Source organism: Hemitrygon akajei, chromosome 3, assembly GCF_048418815.1.
Source record: "Hemitrygon akajei chromosome 3, sHemAka1.3, whole genome shotgun sequence".
Taxonomy (NCBI): domain Eukaryota; kingdom Metazoa; phylum Chordata; class Chondrichthyes; order Myliobatiformes; family Dasyatidae; genus Hemitrygon; species Hemitrygon akajei.
In genome coordinates this window covers 43593634-43614794 of record NC_133126.1, presented here as the reverse complement: position 1 = coordinate 43614794, position 21161 = coordinate 43593634, and the positions used below count along the sequence as shown (strand labels likewise).

At 37.4% G+C, this 21161-nt stretch overlaps 1 protein-coding gene across 2 annotated transcripts in view; it reads right to left on the bottom strand.

The window, feature by feature from the left end:
• rcor1 (REST corepressor 1) overlaps positions 1 to 21161 on the bottom strand; it is a 119512-nt gene that overhangs the window by 78071 nt on the left and 20280 nt on the right. For both annotated transcript variants that reach the window (XM_073039712.1, XM_073039711.1), the window contains exon 3: positions 11712 to 11792. In XM_073039712.1, the coding sequence (XP_072895813.1) occupies positions 11712 to 11792 (81 nt within the window). The remainder of the gene's footprint in view (positions 1 to 11711; positions 11793 to 21161) is intronic.

Here is a 21161-nt window from a genome sequence, read left to right as displayed (position 1 = left end):
TACAATCACACTGTGCACGAGATAAATATATCAGAAACATCATGGTTGGCTTATAACTAAACTGTGATAACCTAGAAGGATTTTACCAGAAATTTTGCATGCACATTTCACAAGCAGATGACCATATCTTTAATCAAATTTAGCACATTACAATGGAATAAATGTGAATTTAATTTACAATGTAATATTGAAACTCTTTAAACTTCCTAGTACCTCACACATTCTGTAAAAGACAGTCACATTTTAAAAATCAAACAAAACCACACTAAAATATTGGTTAGATACAACTAAATTATTCAACACGTTCCTTAATCTTGCTGCCATTTTCTACATACCCCAGGGTTGTTTATTTGTTTAAAAAATAATCTCTTGCTGCTTGACTTTTATTTAACGGCTCGATTACCTGCTTTTCAGTCTTGCCTCCACTGGTGGCACTGTGGAGCAAGTCATCCAGCTTCTCTTACTAATGTACCTCCCAGACCCACTCCCACTTCCCGAGCCTGTTACAAAGAAAGAGCAGAAATGAAGAAACTATTTACTTCCAACATCCAATGGGCACTGATCACTTTTGATAGCTGTCATTCAGGTTTCCTCAGTATTACCCACTGCACCTTCTACAGCTCTCAAATCAGAAACCCGATTCCATTTCAAAAATCCATCACATTAACGGACAAACACAATGGCAATATTCCATGAAGGGCTTCTTCCTTTTTTTTTAAACAAAAGGGTGCAATATCCCTTTTAATAATAGGGAATATCATCCCATATTTAACTCAGTTTCAAGTCAAGAAGTAATCTTTCCAACAATGAATGAATGGGCTAAAGACTCCTATTACTCCTAAACACTCCAAAATCTCACTCAAATTGCTCAATTGCAAAGGGTTTGAACCTGAGGAATTCCACAAATGTATAATTACTAGAAAAAGTTAATTATTAGGGGATTATCTTTCAATTAAGCACATTTTACTTTATCATACATAATTTACCTCAGGTTTCCAGCTTTCCATTCCCTTTCCTGGCCAGTGACCTGACCCCAAACCCTTCTCTTTTATGTCAACTGTTACCCAGCATCCACAAATTAAGAGCAATTTGGAAGATGAGAAAAGAACAAGGAAAATAAAGTTGACAGAAACCAGATACAAGAAAATCTGCCCTGTGACAACCACACATTTTGTAAACAGTCCTAGAACAGCAGCTTTGCTCTCCATACCCATCCCCCACCACCAGTGGCTCTCAAAACTAATGGGGCAAAAATTTGAATCACAGAAAGATATTTTAGAGTATTTTTAAGTATAAAAAAGTAACTCCTGAAAAAGAATTCAGAAAATAGGTAATTTATGGGTAAAAGTCATATCTGAATTATTGTCCAACTTAAATCTTCCCCCTCAAAGTACGGTAATCGATTTACCAAGTACCCAAGAGGTATTTGGGTACTTGCATTAAGCAAAATGTATATACTTTTAATATAGTTTTTATATTAAACAAAATACTAAATAAAATTCATTATGTATCAGAATCTAATAAGATAATAGAATTCAACAAAATGCATAGCATTTGTAACAATATATTTCCATTTACCTTCAAATATAAATCAATTGTGGCTTTACAATAATTCATCTTGGTAATATTTTGCAAATATCAAGCATTTTACACAGATAATGCATGATTTAACTACACTTTGCTATAACTACATGCGATTTTTCCATGCAGAAATCTCAAATTGAGCAGAATAATTCTACAATTTGTTATAAGAGGAAGGAACAAGGAGAAAGATTGCAACAGCTTATATGAAAATATTAATCACATGCAGATTGCATGAGCTAACCAAATGTCTGTACGCATAGATAACTTAGTACTGGATTTCCTTAGAATAAGGCGGCAAAATATTCCTAAGAAAATAAATAAAAAAGAATATGGGAAGAGTAGACGAGGAACTCTTTGGGGAAAAGAACACTGGAGATAATCAATTAGAAGGTTACTAAAATATCAAGTCAGCAATTCACAAGATTTTTTTAACAGAAAACAGTAAAATAATTGTAGCTATATATGGAGTAGGTATAAAAATGCGTGTTTGTAGATGCATTTAAAAAAAAGATAAAGATCAACAGACGATTTGGCTCAAACAGTTCATTTCTGTGCAATGATACCAATGCAATTTGAAGCATGGGAAGTGAAATTTGACCTCAATTTGAGTAAACAGAATAATATGTCAAACAAATCCAGAAACATTTTTTTCCTTTTGGTTAAGGAATGATTTATGAATAAAGCAATGTTTTATGCTTTTAAAAAATCTTGAATACTAACCTTAAAAAATGTAATGAAAAAACCTGGTCTGAAATTTAAAAATAAGCTATATGCCATACATGCTTATGTATAAGCTATATACATAAAACAATTAGAATAAATATATCAAATAAAATGTGAAACATTTCTCTTGCCATTGCTACTGTGTAGATTATGACTTAGGCCAACATTAGTCTTTCTAGATATTATGGAATTAATTAAAATACATTTTGTTCTAGCATTCTCAGCATGAATTTATTAATTTGATATTTCATGGAGATACCACTGAACACAGAAACATACAGTACAATATTTTAATATATTGGTGGTGACTTAAAGCAAATCCAAAAGTTACAAGAGTAGCCATCATCTCCAATAAATATTAGGAGTAATAATTATATTTACCAGCAGTTTATTACCAGCATAACTAACCATCTTTACTACTTCATTATACATGATGCTCTTGGGCTTTGAAGTAAAAAAAACCCAGAAGATTGCAAAACGTTGTTGTTCTCATTGCTGCAGCTGGCAATTTACATCAGAAATAGATTTTAAATGCAGTAACTAACCCAACTTTGCTCAGGAACTCATTAAAATGAATCACACACAATCGCAAATAATAAAATTATAATTAAATGTCCCAAGTGTAATGTCTTCAAATTCACTGCTTGGCATATAGCTAGTTAAAAGAAACTTACACATGCAGTTCAATCTGTTTGTACATATGATCTCTTCAAGTATGTGTAACCACATTGGACATGCTTAATAGAGCAGAGACCAGAATCACACATTTAGATCAAGTAATACCACATTAAGTAATAAAAATGGTTATAAGGTTGTGAAAAGTTACCACAGCAAATAACTTCAAATTTTTATTTAAAAAAGCAATAAAACAGTTGTCATTACTTCAAGTAGCAGGTTATAAGTAATTTTTCAACCACAAACTGGATTTCACACCAACCCATCCCCATATTGTTGATTTCAGGTTGATGCATCAATACTTTGTATTCCCTTTTTATGTTAAAAATGGCCTTGCAAATCAGCAATTATCCTTATAGTTATAAAATGACACCTTTCCTTCCAGATCACCTCCTCCACTCTCTGCCGCCACCCTCCCTCAATCAAAAATTACCTTGAAAAATCAGTGCTCATTTTTCTCAACTCATGTTGAGAGCATTCAGCTTTTGGCATGTGCCGTAGACCATATAGCCTGTATCAATGTCACAGTGGCACTCATTGACTTCTACCAAAGCAAACCTAAACGTTTCATTACTTAAAATGTAGGGAATATGTTTCATGTTTGTGTGCTTGACAGCATAACATGGTTGGAATTATTATTACACTCTCAATAACTACATTTTTGATTCAAACAGCATATTACAGATTTTAAATTATTTACTGCCTTAACAATCAAATTATAATTACAAGAATAGTTTATTAGTGGATGCTTGCTCAGGTGTACAAGTTGCCCTGCTCCTAGAGACTGCTTTAGGAAAATTGAGTATAATTTCTGGACAGCCAGATACATCAATGTTTTAATATCGTCCATGAGCCTACAAAACTTAGCTTGTTACGAATTATCTTAAAAAGCACATGTTTAAATAAAAACACTGCTGAAAAGACAAACTTCATGGTCCTCCTAGGTTTAAGAGTACTATGAAATTGAGCAAATTGGCAACCCAATGGATTGCTGGGCAATAAATTTAAACTGAATACATTATTCCACTATTTCTGGGTTGAACTGTCAACAGTTTATAATTTCCTCTACACAAAAGGGCCCCGACGTTCCCTATTAACTCAGAACAGGACTCTGAACTGCTCCACTCTAAAATTACCCACAGGCAAGCAGGAAATTGAGAGATTACTGTGCTAAAATTGAAACATTTATACACCTTTTCAGAATGCACTGTGCAATTTCTTAGAAAGTAAAACTTCCTGAACATTAAGCTAAGCAGCAGGAACAGTAAGGAAAGCAAGATCATAGAACCACTCAACATCCTCTGATTTGGTAGCATTTCCCTAAGATCTTCTGTCGGTCATCTCATCTACATTGTAAAGAACCTTTCATATAACGTATCTGAAGCTGATAGCATTCAAGTGCATATTGAGGAGAGAGTGTTCGTCCTGCACTTAGATTGGAGATTTTTTTGCCAATGATTTTACAGGTGCATTAACTAATGAACTCATCCAATGTTAACGATGTGCTTGAAATGTTTGGCAGTTTATATTATGTTCTCATTACTGATCACCCACCTGTCAAAATGCCATTTCAGACTCAGTGAAAAAAAATCACACTTGTTGATATTCAAAGACAGCTCAGCTAATTCTTCAATTTCACCCATTTGTCAAACCACAGAAAAACAATGCCACTGAACAGTACAGTAATTTCATCTACTGCTGCTGAGAAGTCTGAAGAGCTTCATTTTCACATAATAAATTATTTCCCAGATCTGACAAATATGGCATTTAACATCATACGATTCAGTAAGAACAACTTTTCTGTACCATTAAAATTCAATCTTACAAAAGACATTCCATTGGTGAAAGGCCAAGAAAGGCAATGAACAATGGAACCACAATGTTGACTTTAAAACAGTTCTTTCAACACCTCATGGAACAGGTTTTGCTGGGCAAGTAACATCCTAGACCAGTACTTCTTTTCTGGCATTTATTCAATTTTCAGGGTTTGAGTGTCAATGCTAAGGCGAACTTTACTTTCATTTATAACAGCCCCAGAAGAGAGTGGTGAGCTGCCCTTTAAACTGCTGTTTTGTTGCATACTGTAACTTGTTCACCAATTCTTTATAAAATAAATGTAAACAAGGGCACCTAATCTGGAAGTGCATTCTGCCCCTTCTGTTTTTCTTTGAATATAGATCGCTGAGCCATAGAGAGTTATAACATGTGAAAAGGTCTGGATAGCTATCACTGTATAAGCAATTTGAAATCGTCACCAAAACCAGAATAGAAGCAGGCGATCAACCACTTGGAATATGGAAATTAATCTTTGCCCAAAGGAATATTTTACACGTTCAGAACTTACCAATTTTCATCCCGCTCAAAAACTGAATTGGACTCTTTGATCTCTGTTTCCATCTCAGGAGTTAGAGTCATAGGAAAGTACAGAAACAGGCCCATCAAATCCATGCCAAACCATTTAAACTGCCTAGTCCCATCAATCTACACCCAAAACATAGCCCTCCATACCTCACTCATCCGTGTACTTATCTAAACTTCTCTTAAATGTTGAAATCGGGCTTGAATGCACCACTTGCGCTGACAGCTAGTTCCACACTCTCACCACTCTCTGAATGAAGAAGTTTCCCCTCATATTCCCCTTAAACATTCCACCTTTCACCCTTAACCCATGCCCTCTCGGTGTAGTCCCACACAACCTCAGTGGAAAAAGCCTATTTACATTTACCCTCATCTATACCCCTCATAATTCTGTATCTCTCTATCAAATCTCCTCTCAATCTTCTACATTCCAGGGAATAATGTCCTAGCCTATTCAGTCTTTCCTTAACCCAGGTCCTCAAGTCTTTCAACCTTATTTACATCTTTCCTGTAGGTAAATGATCAAAACTGCACACAATACTCCAAATTAGGTCTCACCAACATCTCTTACAACTTCCATATAACATCTCCTGCACTCTATTTTGATTAATGAAGGTCAATGTGCCAAAAGTTTTCTTTATATCCCTATCTACCTCTGCCATCACTTTCAATGAATTATGGACCCGTATACCCAGATCCCTTTATTTTACCACATTTCTCACTGCTCTACCGTTCACTGTGCGAGACCTATGACCAACGAAGTCACTACTTCTTCACTACCCTGGTTGGTCCTACTGAAGTGCATTATCTCGCACTTGTCTGCATTAAGTTCCATCTGCCGCATTTCAGCCCATTTTTCCAGATGATCCAGATCCTGCAAGTTTGATAGTCTTCCTCGCTGTCCATTACACCCCCAATCTTGGTGTTACCCACAAATTTGCTAATCCAGTTAACCATCTTATCATTCAGATTGTTGACAATAACAGAAGCAGCACCAATCCCTGTAGCACACTACTGGCCATAGGCCTCCAGTTAAGGCAACCATCTACTACCAATATCTGGTTTCTCCCGCAAGGCCAATGTCTAATCCAATTTACTACCTCATCTTGAATGCCAGGTGACTGAACCTTCCTGACCAACCTTCCATGTGGGATCTTGTCAAATGCCTTACTAAAATCCATGTAGACAACATCCACTGCCTTCCTGTCAAAAAAATTATCACTGGACCTAACACAGATATTTGCTTCAAACCCGATAACTCCAGTGACGATATTATACCTCCTCCTGTCATTTGTTTCCTGCTCGTTCTCTGTCCCTTCTCTCTCCTCCTCAACTACTTCGTTCCTCCTATGCCCACTCCACCTCCCCAGGCTTTTATCACCTGGTTCCTTTTCCCCCGTTCACCCACACACACTCCAACTATTCTCAAGTGCCCACCCTCCTCCCATCATGTGCTGCCCTTTGTAGCCTTCACTTACCACCTCCAGCTTCTGTTGCTACATCCACTCTTCCCCCATCCTACCGCTGCTCCTCACCTAGATCCACTGATCACCCTACCAGCTCACGCTGCATCTTTCCCCTCACCTCTTTATACTGGCCAACTCTCCTCTGTTTTTCCAGAGCAAATGAAGGGTCACAACCCAAAATGCAACCGTCCATTTCATTCCTAAAATGCTGCTTGAGATGCTGAGCTCCTCCAGCAGTTTGGTTTTTGCACCAGATTCCAGCATTCATCTCATATGGCAAATAATTTGCCATCTGCTGTAATTGAGCCTGACCACGAGTTTCCCGACTGACAAAAGGAGTCAATTATTTGAAATGAAAAATGTTGATAGATTCCTACACAATCAGCAAATGAGCACAATTGATTGATTATGCCTAAAACAGAAAACATACACCGAAATGTAGTGAACAGCTGCTACACTAGACAGTACAGAATTACTTTGCAACCAGGGTAAAGATGTGAGATTAATTATAATCAGAGGATTTATGTATTAAATGCTCAAATATTGCACTGCCATTGCAATAACTTGTGGCTAGATAGAATAAGCTTACATAAACAATGAAGTGCCAAAGATCGCCTTTACAGGAGGATCACAGTTTTATTTTGATGAAATATAAATAATCTTTAATTGATACACTTTTATTTGTATTTTTAAAACTTGTTTTATTCAGCATGCACAGGTGTCATTTAGGAAAAGTTGAATCATGTCTGCTGTGCATTACAGAATAGCTTTAACTTTGTAGACCAATTATCTCTACAGTAGTAATGGAAGGTTTTTCAGTTCAGTTCCAGCTTATTGTCATTTAGAAACCACAAATGCAATGCAGTTAAAAAATGAGACAACGTTCTCCAGAATGATATCACAAAAGCACATGACAAAACAGACTATACCAGAAAATCCACATAACGTTTGGTAATCCCCAAATCCAGAGTCCGGAGAGGCTGCTGTGTATTAATATCTCTATTTTTGCTATTTTATCTGACTGCATATGGAATGTTTCTCCTTTCATGACTTGCAGCTTTCTTGCATTGCAATGTATTCAACAATCAGAAGGGAAGGTACATGGATTATGTCAGTATGACCCAAAACCAGAGATTCCCAACCTTTTTTATACCATGGACCAATACCATTAAGCAAGAAGTGCATGGAACCCTGGGTTAGGAACCCCTGCCCTAAACCAAACATTCAGTAAACACCACAAAGAATTTCAGAGAAATGTTCTTGACAAAATTCTACATTGGGCTGACAAATTCTGGTAAAAGGTGATCAAAAGCAGGATCAGAAGTAGTCTCTTATGCTTGTGTGTACAGACATCACTTAACCAGTAGATCTACCAGGTCTGCTATGGTGAGACGAGGTTAACCCCAGCTTTGTCATTTAGTCACAGTAAATATACCAATAAGAGCATCCTTGGGGGCACGAGACTGCGGTAGTTTAAAATGTGTGTGGGAGACTGCAAAAATTTTTGCAAAGCTGGAAGGAGACAGTGAGGCAAGTACAAGATCATTATAGACACTGAGCACCAGAGATCACGGAGGACATGATGAAAATGATGAGTTAAAAAAAGCAAGCCGCTGGCAGAATTCAAGTTAGGCAGAATCTGTGGATGCAAAACAATGACTGAAATGTTGGGACAAGACCTTGCATCTGGATAGTGTGCTAAGAGGAGATGGCCACTATAAAGAGACTACGGCATGGGTTCCCAGCCTGAGGTCCAAAGACCCTTTGGTTATTGGCAAGGTTCATCAGCATAAAAAAAAAAAGTCTGGCTGGGGGCAGGGGCAAGGCAGGAGCTGGCAAGCAACAGATGAGGAGAGGTTAATGGGCAGATGAAGCCAGATAGGAAAGGGAGAAGAGGAGATGGTGATGGAGGCTGGAAGGAGATTAGTAGAGACAAAGAACTGCATATGATGGAATCTGATATGGAAGGTGGCGAGTGGAACCAGATAAGGGATGGACAAAAAAAAAACAGAGCATTGGGATATCAAATGGGTAAAGTGTATGGACAATAGGCAGTTCCCTCCACAGTGGACACCTTGATCTCCCAGTTGCAAACCATTTTACCTCCCCTCCCAATGACATGGGCCGTTCTTTATTCTTCCACTGCCACAATGAGGCCACAAATGACGAGGGTTAGAAAGCTGGAGCCATGTGGGGAAGAGAAAAGAGAATGGTGTAGGGGAGAGGGTAAAAAGGGTGTGTAAGAAGACTGGAAAAAAGGATCTGGGGTGGTAGTGTAGTTATCTGAAAACTTTTAAATATTTATATGTTAGTTGAAGACAGATTAAGGGGAGCAGTTCCTCTCATTTGTGGCCTCACTGTGGTAGAGAAAGAGGCCGAGGACAAACAAGTCAATGTGGGAATGGGGATGGGAGGTGAAATGCATGCAACTGGGAGCTCAAAATGGCCATCGTGGGCAAAGCTCAGCCAAGTGGCTGGCTACTTGTGCTTGATCCTGATGTCGAGGCCATATTGAGGGCACTGAATACACAAGGCAAGGTAATACTGATGACAGAGAGACCTGTATAAAGTAAGAGTGAATTGCTGATGGTGAAACCTGTAAGGGAGTGCCAGTGCCAGGTGGTATGGAGAGAGCTGATTAGCAAGATTAGATCCAGATGGAGGCAAGGGATGGGAGTGCCACTGAAGCCTGCAAAACTTTAGATGAAATGTATATTGGAAATGAGCCCAAGAGGAGAAAAAGAATAGAGGCACAGAAAGGGAGCAAATTCTTTTTCTTGGATAGAAAAGCAGTGCTTCACTAAAAGACAGAGAATTAATTACAATTAATTTTAGAAGAGGAAAGTTGCAATGCCAATGAAATTTAACTTGGAGGTATTTTATTTCTATTTTTAAACACTTGTAAACTTGGACACAGAAGAGAGATCTATAACCAGGATTCAGTTTCTGAATAAGGGGTACACCAGTTAGTCCAGAAATGCGTAGCAACACCTTCATCTTGATGAATGGCAGAGTATCTGGGAACACAAAGTACACTGCAGATGCTGGGGTCAGATCAACACTCCTGTTGGGGTCATCTATTGCAATCTCTTACTATCATTCAGGGGCCCAAACAGTCCTTCCAGGTGAGGCAACACTTCACTTGTGAATCTGTTGGGGTCATCTATTGCATCTGGTGCTCCCGGTGTGGCCTCCTCTACATCGGCGAGACCTGATGCAGATTGGGGGACCGCTGCATTGAGCTCTTCCGCTCCGTCCGCCACAACAGACAGGACCTCCCAGTTGCCACCCACTTCAACTCTGCTTCACATTCCCATTCGGGCATGTCCATGTATGGTCTCCTCTACTGCCATGATGAGGCCAAACTCAGGTTGGAGGAGCAACACGTCATATACCATCTGGGTAGTCTCCAGCCCCTTGCTATAAACATTGAATTCTCCAACTTCTGATAATTCCCTCCCTCTCCCTTCCCTATCCCACTTTCACTCTGCCTCCTCTTCCAGCTGCCTATCACTGCTCTCATGATTCTGTCTTCTACTACCCATAGTGCTTTCCCCTTACATTCCTTCTTCACCTTTCCTGCCTATCCCCTCCCTGCTTCCCCTCCACCACCCCTTGATCTTTCCTCTGATTGATTTTTCACCTGGCACCTACCAGCCTTCTCCTTCCCACCCTCCCCCCACCTTCTTTATAGGGCCCCTGCCCCCTACTTCTTCAGTCCTGACGAAGGGTCTCGGCCCGAAACGTTGACTGCTTGTTTCCATGGATGCTGCCCGACCTGCTGAGTTCCTCCAGCTTGTTCGTAAGAGTAGCTGGGAAGACTTGTTGGCCTACTCCTGCTCTGATTTCTCATGTCTAACTAATTTATTTCACTGTACATAATCTGAGAAACAGTTAATACAGTGCAGTGATAAACAGACCGTTGCTGATAGGTTATTTTGCAATGCCAATTTTCTTTCTCCCACAGAATCTGGCTTAATTTTGTGTACGAGTAGAAGAATAATTATTTCAGATGATTTAGTCAAGAATGATTAGCAAAGTAGCTTTTCCCAATAACCTACAAAGGACTCCACATCTTTCATAGAATTCTGATTAAGTTCTACAGCTCTTTGCCAATGATGACCAGACCTCAAGATTATCGTAACTATTTCAATTTTAAATAAACAAATTTCTTATATTCAGGAACAAGTATTCTGGTTCCAATTATTCTGGCCCCAAATTTGGTACATTTCTTTTAAAACACAGAAGGATATTACTCTTCCAAGTGTAAGCACACAAATAAAGTCATGAAGAGCGCAGCTAAGATATATGCCCATTAAAAAAGGACACTCTCAGACTGCAATGCATGTACCTTTGCAGTCTTACAAGGACAAAATCCCATGGCTTTATTTCAAAATTGCATATAGGAACCAGCACTTATTTTAATGGCACGTTAGCAAACAAATTTAAAGCAGCCTGTACACTTGTGGACTGTATTATTTATTTAGCAATACAGCGTAGAGCAGGACCTATGAGCCATGCTGCCCTAGCAATCACCAACAACCCCAATTAACCCTAACCTAATCACAGGACAATTTACAATGCCCAATTAACCTACCTGGTACATCTTTGGACAGTGGGAGAAAACGGCAGCACCCAGGGAAAACCCACGCATTCCACAGATGGGGCCAGAACAGAAACCCAAACTTCAACATGAAATAGCAGCACACTAACTGCTACACTACCAAGGTGCCCAATTCTACACCATTTTTCTCCAAATAAATTCACCATTAGCAATGGGCATAAATCCAACATCTCAGCGAACAATTCTTGGAAAACTGGGAAATACTCATATGAACTTGTATTGAAAGTAACAGACTTTAAAATTAAAATGAATATTGAAATACAATTTTAAGTAGAACTTACATTTAGACTCAGAGACATTCTGATTAGGTGACCAGACCAGCATTCCAAGGTTATCCCTTTCTTGACATTGCTTTGCAACATCTGTGTGTGAAAGATAAAAAAAACAATTTATTTGATATTTATGACATGTACCTACTTTCAGTATTTACAAATAAATATAAAAACACTAGGTGGCATGGTGCCTTTTATTCAGCAACCCACGTCCAATGCTAAAGTTGGATGCTATCCATACCGAGTTTGTATGTTTTCTACGTGGTCACATTTTTTCCATCCGCAGGTACTCCTATTTCTGACAGACATTTTGATGGACACGTGTGACAGAGAGTAGGAAAACAAAGAAGTGGAATGGGATTAATGAGGATTCTCCCCTGGAAGATGCCATTGGGTCATGGTTTTTGTTTGAGATGAAGTGGGGATGGGTTTTGGTAGCCAGCAGGAAAACAAGGAAACAATTTCAGAATGGGGTAATTTGTTCGCTTAAATGTAATCACATATTCGTTCATCATTTTCAACTCCTGGATTCAATTTTCTCCTTTTCACACATTCAAAGGGTCCTTGCCCCCCCCCCCCCCCCCAGGATGTTACAAAACCCTTTACACACAATGAACAATGTTGAAATACACACAATTTTTAAGATCTAGCAGCAGATTTGTATGCAGCATGCTCCAATAAAAATGTGTGTGATTACAACCAGATATTCTGCTTTTATTCATGCAAGGGATAGCTACTGTAACAAAGGCAGTACTTCTGGTCCATCCCCAACAATTAAAGAAAAATACTCTCCCTCCATGAGGATGCGCAGAATCTTGACCAAAAGACAGCTGTGTAATTATGAATAACACTGCTCCAAGATGTCAACTACCTTTAGAATTTGAGAGAAGACTGTGTTTAATGCTCCTGCTGCCCTCTTGTGGTGTAGGTCGAGGATTTGAGATAGTACAGCCCTACCTCCTAACACTTATTAAAACACAGAACACTGGAAAAACACAGCCAGTCACACAGCATCTGTGGAAAGAGAAACTGCCAACATTCAGGTCTGTGATCCTTTGTCTCAGATTTCCAGCAAGTGCAGTTTACCTTTTGATCTTCATTTACTGTGAGCATTTATCACCTCTTTAAGGTAAAAAGGGCACACGAGACAACCAAAGCCACTCAGCTTGAAGATACTTATTAGTACTTTAAAAACTGCCAGAACCAAGGAATTTCCTGCCCCATGTGTCAGAAGAGGTCGGAATGGTGATCCTCCCAAGCAGAAATCCAGCTGCTGCTAAAATTGCTGGGGAAATCTGGGCTGCTGAGTAATTGGTCACCTCAGGTTGATAAAAACATCAGAAAGCTTTTCATTTTATTTTGCTTTATGAAGCGGAGCCTTTCGCAGGAGATGAACATATCAGAAAATGCAAGAACATCCCCATGAATTTCCACTTGATAGTAATAAGCACCTTCTGGGGGCAAAGCTTTCTCTTGCTAGCAATCAGGAAAAAAAAGGCTTATAATTGGGTTAAAAATGCAAATAATCTGAACCACAGTCCTTTCTAAAATGATTTTTTGGCTATAATGGCATAAAGACACACCACCCAAGTTGATCGGGTAGTGAAGATCATGGAATAAACTGAAGCGAGATCCTGAGATGCACAAATACTCTCGTCGTCTTCTCTCCCTGCTGGCAGGACATTCAGATTTGAACATAATATGGAAGACTACTACCCAAGGAGTTTCAAAGCATCTCTTATTTTCTCCCCCCAAAACAGAAGGTACAAAAGTATATTCAACTCACCCGACAAGGGTGTTTGTTATTTTGGTACTCTACTTGCAATCATATAACCATGTAACAATTACAGCAGGGAAACAGGCCATCTCGACCCTTCTAGATGGTGCCGAACTTATTCTCACCTAGTCCCACCTACCTGCATTCAGCCCATAACCCACCATTCCTTTCCTGTCTATATACCTATCCAATTTTACTTTAAATGACAATATCGAACCTGCCTCTACCACTTCTACTGGAAGCTCGTTCCACACAGCTACCACTCCCTGAATAAAGAAATTCCCCCTTGTGTTACCCCTAAACTTTTGCCCCCATCTCTCAACTCATGTCCTCGTTTGAATCTCCCCTACTCTCAATGGAAAATGTCTATCCACATCAACTCTATCTATCCCCCTCATAATTTTAAATACCTCTATCAAGTCCCCCCTCAACCTTCTACACTCCAAAGAATAAAGACCTAACTTGTTCAACCTTTCTCTGTAACTTAGGTGCTGAAATCCAGGTAACATTCTAGTAAATCTCCTCTGTACTCTCTCTATTTTGTTGACATCCTTCCTATAATTCGGTGACCAGAACTGTACATGATACTCCAAATTTGGCCTCACCAATGCCTTGTACAATTTTAACATTACATTCCAACTCCTATACTCAATGCTCTGATTTATAAAGGCCAGCATACCAAAAGTTTTCTTCACCACCCTATCCACGAGATTCCACCTTCAGGGAACTATGCACCATTATTCCTAGATCACTCTGTTCTACTGCATTCAATATCCTACCATTTACCATGTATGTCCTATTTTGATTATTCCTACCAAAATGTAGCACCTCACACTTATCAGCATTTAAACTCCATCTACCATCTTTCAGCCAACTCTTCTAACTGGCCTAAATCTCTCTGCAAGCTTTGAAAACCTATTTCATTATCCACAACGCCACCTATCTTAGTATCATCTGCATACTTACTAATCCAATTTACTACCCCATCATCTACATCATTAATGTACATGACAAACAACATTGGATCCAGTACAGATCCCTGAGGCACACCACTAGTCACCGGCCTCCAACCTGACAAACAGTTATCCACCACTACTCTCTGGCATCTCCCATCCAGCCACTGTTGAATTCAATTTTACTACAGGCAGTCCCCGGGTTACGTACGAGTTCCGTCTTTAAGTCGGATTTGTACGCAAGTCAGAACAAGTACATTCGGTATTATTTAGCGTCACTCAAACATTTGTCTTAGTATATAGACTATATTTTACCTTTCTGTGCATATAAAACATTTAAGAAACGTATGTATTTCAATAATTAAACCACTGCGTTGCTTAGTAATAACTGTAGCTTTCATCGGGGCAGGGCCTTTTACAAGCTCCATTATTCTCACTTTATCCGTTATCTTTTAAAATTGTTCCGATCATTGACTGACTGTAGCCAAAATGCTTTTCCAATGACCGATGGCGTTTCACATCTTTCCAAACGCTTTATTATTTCCACTTTATTTTCAATCGTGATCACTTCCCGTCAATGGAACATAAACACTGTGGGCGGCGGGTCCTGAGCTGTGCCGGCTCCCAAAGTCCGCTGGGTCCTAAGGACCACTGCACTGAGACAGGCTAAATGGGACAATGTGCTGGGTTTGGGTATCTGATCCTCCACAATAATCAGCGTGGGAATTTAAACTGGTGGTGGCAGTGTTCTTTTTTTTACGAGGTCCAGTTGCGAATTCGACATAAACCCGGCACGGGAGCGATCTGTCACTGCATCAAACTCGGGAAACTCTGTTCTCCAGCCTGGCGCTGATCTCACTGCGCCACCAGCCGACCGGAACGGGGGGGGGCGGGGTCAGGGTGAATCTTACTAAGAAAAATTTAAGCCAAATACAAAGTTAAACACTCAGTGTCAACAGCAACGACTTAAAATGGTGGACGCGTTGCGATCGGACTGAAAATGGCGGACGCCATTCTCCTTCCTCAGTTCGTAAGTACGAATTATCCATAAGTCGAAAGTTTGTAACTCAGGGACTACCTGTACTTCAATATTAATACCTAAAGATTGAAGCTTCCTAACTAACCTTCTGTGCGGAACCTTGTCAAATGCCTTACTGAAGTCCATATAGACAACATCCACTGCTTTACCCTTGTCAACTTTCCTAGTAACCTCTTCAAAAAATTCAATAAGATTTGTCAAACATGACCTTCCACGCATAAATCCATGTTGACTGTTCCTAATCAGACCCTGTCTATCCAGATAATTATATATACCATTTCTAAGAATACTTTCCATTAATTTACCCACCACTGACATCAAACTTACAAGCCTATAATTGCTAGGTTTACTCTTAGAACCCTTTTCAAACAATGGAACAACATGAGCAATACGCCAATCCTCCGGCACCATCCCCGTTTCTAACTGCATTTGAAATATTTCTGTCAGAGCCCCTGCTATTTCTACACCAACTTCCCTCAAGGTCCTAGGGAATACCCTGTCAGGACCTGGAGATTTATCCACTTATATTCCTTTAAAGCGTCAGTACTTCTTCCTCTTTAATCGTTTTAATGATGAAAACTCTGAAGGGTTGTACATTGAAATAATACAATAGGTCAAGCTTGTTATGTAGTACAGTTGATATAAAATATTTTCTAGTTGAATCTTCTGTCCCTTAGGGGTTTCCCTCAAAAATAATTTAGAAAATGTACTAAAGCAAGCCACTTAGCCTCTCACAATGAAGTTTAAAGCGACCTTCTGTTTCCTTCTATGGTCTAAAATTTTTGAGATACTTGAAATCACTGCTAAATATTCAGGGATTCCTGGTTTGCCACGCTGGCAAAGGTCAGAACTTGGGCAACTTGTTGATGAGATAATGGCGTCATCGTGGGAGTTACAGAAAAACATTCGACACCTCATTCCTTGCATTCATGGTCAGCACAGATAGATATCCATTTAGCACAAGGACCTTGGCCCAAAACATCATCTGTTTATTCCCCTCCATGGATACTTGTATAATTTTAAACAAACGTAAGAGAAACATAGATACAGAGAGTTTGAGAATACATAATTAATAGGTTAAAGTATAAATACAAATAGATGATAATCTATATACAACCTCCCAAACTCATAGTGATTACGAAAAAAGGAGTGAATAAGAAAAAAAACCTCCAAAAAAAAAACCTAACCAACATGGGCCATTGCATTATGTCAAATATACACAGCAGCATCAGTAACTCCGTACCTCCATCCAAATAATTAAAAATAATAAAAGTAAGGTTTAGGAAAAGTCAGTTTAGCTCATATGAAAATGTGGAATAAATGGTCTCCAAGTTTCTTCAAATTTAATTGAAGGGTCAAAAACAACACTTCTAATTTTTTCTAAACTCAAATAAGAAATAGTTTGAGAAAACCACTGAAATATGGTTGGAGGATTAATTTTTTTCCAATTCAATAGGATAGATCTTCTAGCCATTAACGTAACAAATGCAATCATCCACCAAGCTGAGGGGGATAAACAACTATTATCCACCATTGGTAAACCAAAAATTGCAGTAAAAGGATGCGGTTGCAATTTAATATTCAGAACTTTTGAAATAATACCAAAAATATCTTTCCAATAATTTTGCAAGCAGGGGCAAGACCAAAGCATGTGGGTCAATGAAGCAACTTCAGAATGCCATCTGTCACAGGTTGGATTAACATAAGAATAAAATCGAGCAAGTTTATCCTTAGACATATGAGCCCTATGTACAACCTTAAATTGTATTAGGGCATGTTTAGCACAAATAGAAGAATTGACTAATTGTAAAATTTTCTCCCACTGCTCAGTGGGTATAAGACAGTGAAGTTCTTTTTCCCCATTCCTTCTTAATTTTTCCTGATACTTCTGGCTGTACTTTCATGATCATATTATAAATGATGGCTACTAAACCCTTCTGGCAAGGATTCAGAGCTAAAATTTTTTCCGTAATGTCCATTGGACATAATTTCGGAAAAAACTGTAACATGTTATTCAAGAAATTTCTAACTTGCAAGTATCTAAAAAAATGAGTTTTAGGCAAATTATATTTATTAGCTGTTCAAAGGGCATAAAACTATTGTCTAAAAAAAAATCACAAAAACATGTTACACCTTTTGTTTTTCATAACACAAAGGCGTGATCCATAAAAGACGGCCGAAAAAATGTTAGATATAATAGGGCTTGATAAGATGAACTTACTCAAGCCAAAGAATTGACGAGATTGAAACCATATTCGTAATGTATGTTTAACTATAGGATTGGTTATTTGTTTATTCAATTTAGATAAAGCAAAAGGAAGCGAAGATCCTAAAATAGAAAACAATGAGAAGTCTTCCAAATTTACCCATTGTGGGCAAGATACTATAATCGATTCTTGTGTCCAAATTATTAAATATCGAATATTAACTGCCCAATAGTAAAATCTCAGGTTTGGCAAAGCCAAACTACCCTCCTTCTTAGGCTTCTGTAATTATTTTTTACTTAATCTAGGATTTTTATTCTGCCACACACACAAGGATATTTTGGAGTCAATAATATCAAAAAAAGATTTAGGAATAAAAATTGGTAATGCTTGGAATAAATATAAAAATTTGGGTAATACTATCATCTTAACAGCATTAATTCGACCAACCAATGACAAAGATAATGGGGACCACCTGGTAACAAGTTGCTTGATTTGGTCAATTAAAGGTAAAAAGTTAACTTTAAATAAATCCTTATGTTTCTTGGTAATTTTAATACCCAAATAAGTAAAATGATCTGTAACAAGTTTAAATGGTGTTTATAAATTGGAACTTGCATATTTAATGGAAATAATTCACTCGTATTAAAATTCAGTTTGTAACCAGAAAAGCTACTAAACTGAGTAAGCAAAGACGAAATAGCAGGAATAGATCTCTCAGGGTCAGATATGTATAGTAACAAATCATCAGCATATAATAACTTATAAGCCCCTTCCCCACGAGTAATACCAAAAATATTAGGTGATTCACGAATGGCTCAAGGTTCCAAAACAATGTCAAATAATAAAGGACTTAAAGGACAGCCTTGCCTCGTACCATGGGATAACTGAAAAAAAGATCTCTGATTATTGGTAAGAACCGAAGCCAAAGGTTTATAAATATATTAATTTAATCCATGATATAAATTTCAAGCTAAAATTAAAATTCTGCAACGTATTAAATAAATATGGCCATTCAACTCTATCGAACGCTTTTTCAGCATCTAAGGAAATAACACATTCTGGTATTTTAGATGGAGTATAAATTATATTAATTAATTTTCTGATGTTAAAAGATGAATAACAGTTTTTAATAAATCTGGTCTGATCTTCAGAAATAATTTTAGATAATATATTTTCTAATCTAGTGGCCAAAATTTTTGGTAAAAATCTTAGAATCCGTATTCAGCAAGGCTATAGGCCGATAGGATGCACATTCAGTGGGGTCTTTATCTTTTTTAAGAATTAGAGAAATGGAGGCATCATAAAAAGATTGTGGTAATTTACCTACAGTTAACGCATCTTTAAAAATTTTACAAAGCCAAAGAGAGAGTATAGAAGAAAAGGATTTTAAAAATTCCGCAGTATAACCATCCGGACCAGGGGCTTTACCTGAATTCATTGAAAAAATAGACTCTTTTATTTCGGTTTCCGTAATAGGCGCGTCTAGAAATACACTGTCTTCTGTTGTTTATTTTGGGATATTCAATTTTCTTAAAAATTCATCCATTATGGAAGAATCCTCAACAAATTCTGACTGATATAAATAATTATAAAAATCTTGAAAGGCTTTATTTATCTCTTTATGATCAATCATCAAAGTGCCATCTCGTTTACGAATCTTGGTGATTTGTCGTTAACCGAAGCAATTTTCAATTGATTAGCCAATAATTTGCCAGATTTATCTCCATGTACATAAAACTGGATTCTAGATTTAATTAACAGATTTTCAATTGAAGAGGATAACAACAAACTATGTTCCATTTGAAGTTCAACTCTTTTTTTTATAAAGTTCTTTACTGGGGGTCACTGAATAAATCTTATCAATTTCTTTAATTTTATCGACCAATATTAATATTACAGAATTAGTTTGTTTCCTAACTCCAGCAGAGTATGAAATAATCTGTCCGCGAATAAATGCTTTAAAAGTGTCCCATAATGTTCCAGTAGAGATCTCTTCTGTAGAATTTGTTGAAAAAAACAAATCAATTTGTTGTTTAATAAAGTTAAGAAAGTCTGAGTCCTGCAGTAAAATAGAGCTAAACCCCCAAGATTTAGCATTAGAAGATGAATCTATGAAGTCTTCATATATAACTTCAAAGGTGCATGGTCAGAAATGGTAATGGAATCATATTTACAATTGATAACATCTGTGAGTAAACAATGATCAATAAAGTAGTCAATTCTTGAGTAATTATGATAAACATGAGAAAAGTATGAAAATTCTTTATCGTTAGGGTGTAAAAATTGCCAAATTTCAGAAATTGCAGAATCAACCATAAAGGAATTAATAAGAGAGGCCGATTTATTCGGAAGAACCTGGGTGGGCTTAGATCTATCCATTGAAGGATTTAAGCAACAGTTAAAATCCCCACCCATTATCAACATGTATTCATTTAAATTAGGAAAGGATGTAAATAGGCATTTAAAAAATTCAGGACAGTCAGTATTTGGAGCATAAACATTAACTAAATCAATTTTTTGATTGAAAAGTGAACCAGTGACAAGCAAAAATCTACCTTGTGGGTCCGAAATTGTTTCATAGTGTATAAAAGAGGTTGAAGAAGCTATAAAAATGGAAACGCCTCTTACTTTGGCTTGGGAATTCGAGTGATACTGTTGGCCTTTCCAAAACCTAAAAAAAGTTGACTATCCACCTTCCTCACATGAGTCTCTTGTACAAAGAAAATATTAGCATTCATTCTGTGGAATACTTTGAATATTTTTTTCCATTTGATTGGATGATTTAAACCATTAGTATTCCAAGAAACAAAATTAATAATCTTATCCATATTGCCAATATTTATTGCAGTTAACAGATAAGGTTTAAAAAAAAGATGAATTCATGAATCCGGAAGAGGGAAGTAAGTTCAAGGAGGAACCGTAAGTTACGACACTCCAACCATTTATGTAGTTTCGAGTCAGCCCATGAAGTAGAACTTAGCAAAAAGCAAGCAAAAAAAAAAGAATCCCCCACCCTCGAAACCCCAGAAAAAAAAAGCCAAGAAGAGGCAAGCAGGCAAACTAATACTAACTTTACCCCCATGTCTCAAGACGGCAACTCAAACGAAAAAATAAAATTTAAAAAACCACCCATATTTTTTTTTAAAGGGTTAGTATAAAAAAGATTAAACTATAAAATTAGTGTTTTTATATATATATATATATATATATATAAAAATAAAACAAATGGATTAAAAGAAAAAAAACTAAAATGTTAAAACCCAAGAATGGATAATATTGTATTAGTATTTTTTTTTTAAGTCCTTAATCTTGTTCAGATACATCCAAACGGATGTGACGTATCCAAGCACCAAGGTCTTTTGGGGAAAAAAAACATCTTAGGAAAAAGTTTTTTTTTTTAAAAACCTTAATATTTAAATGTTAGAGATATAAAAAAGTGTATATAAACTTTAAAAAAATCTAATGAGTTATTTTTAAAACGAA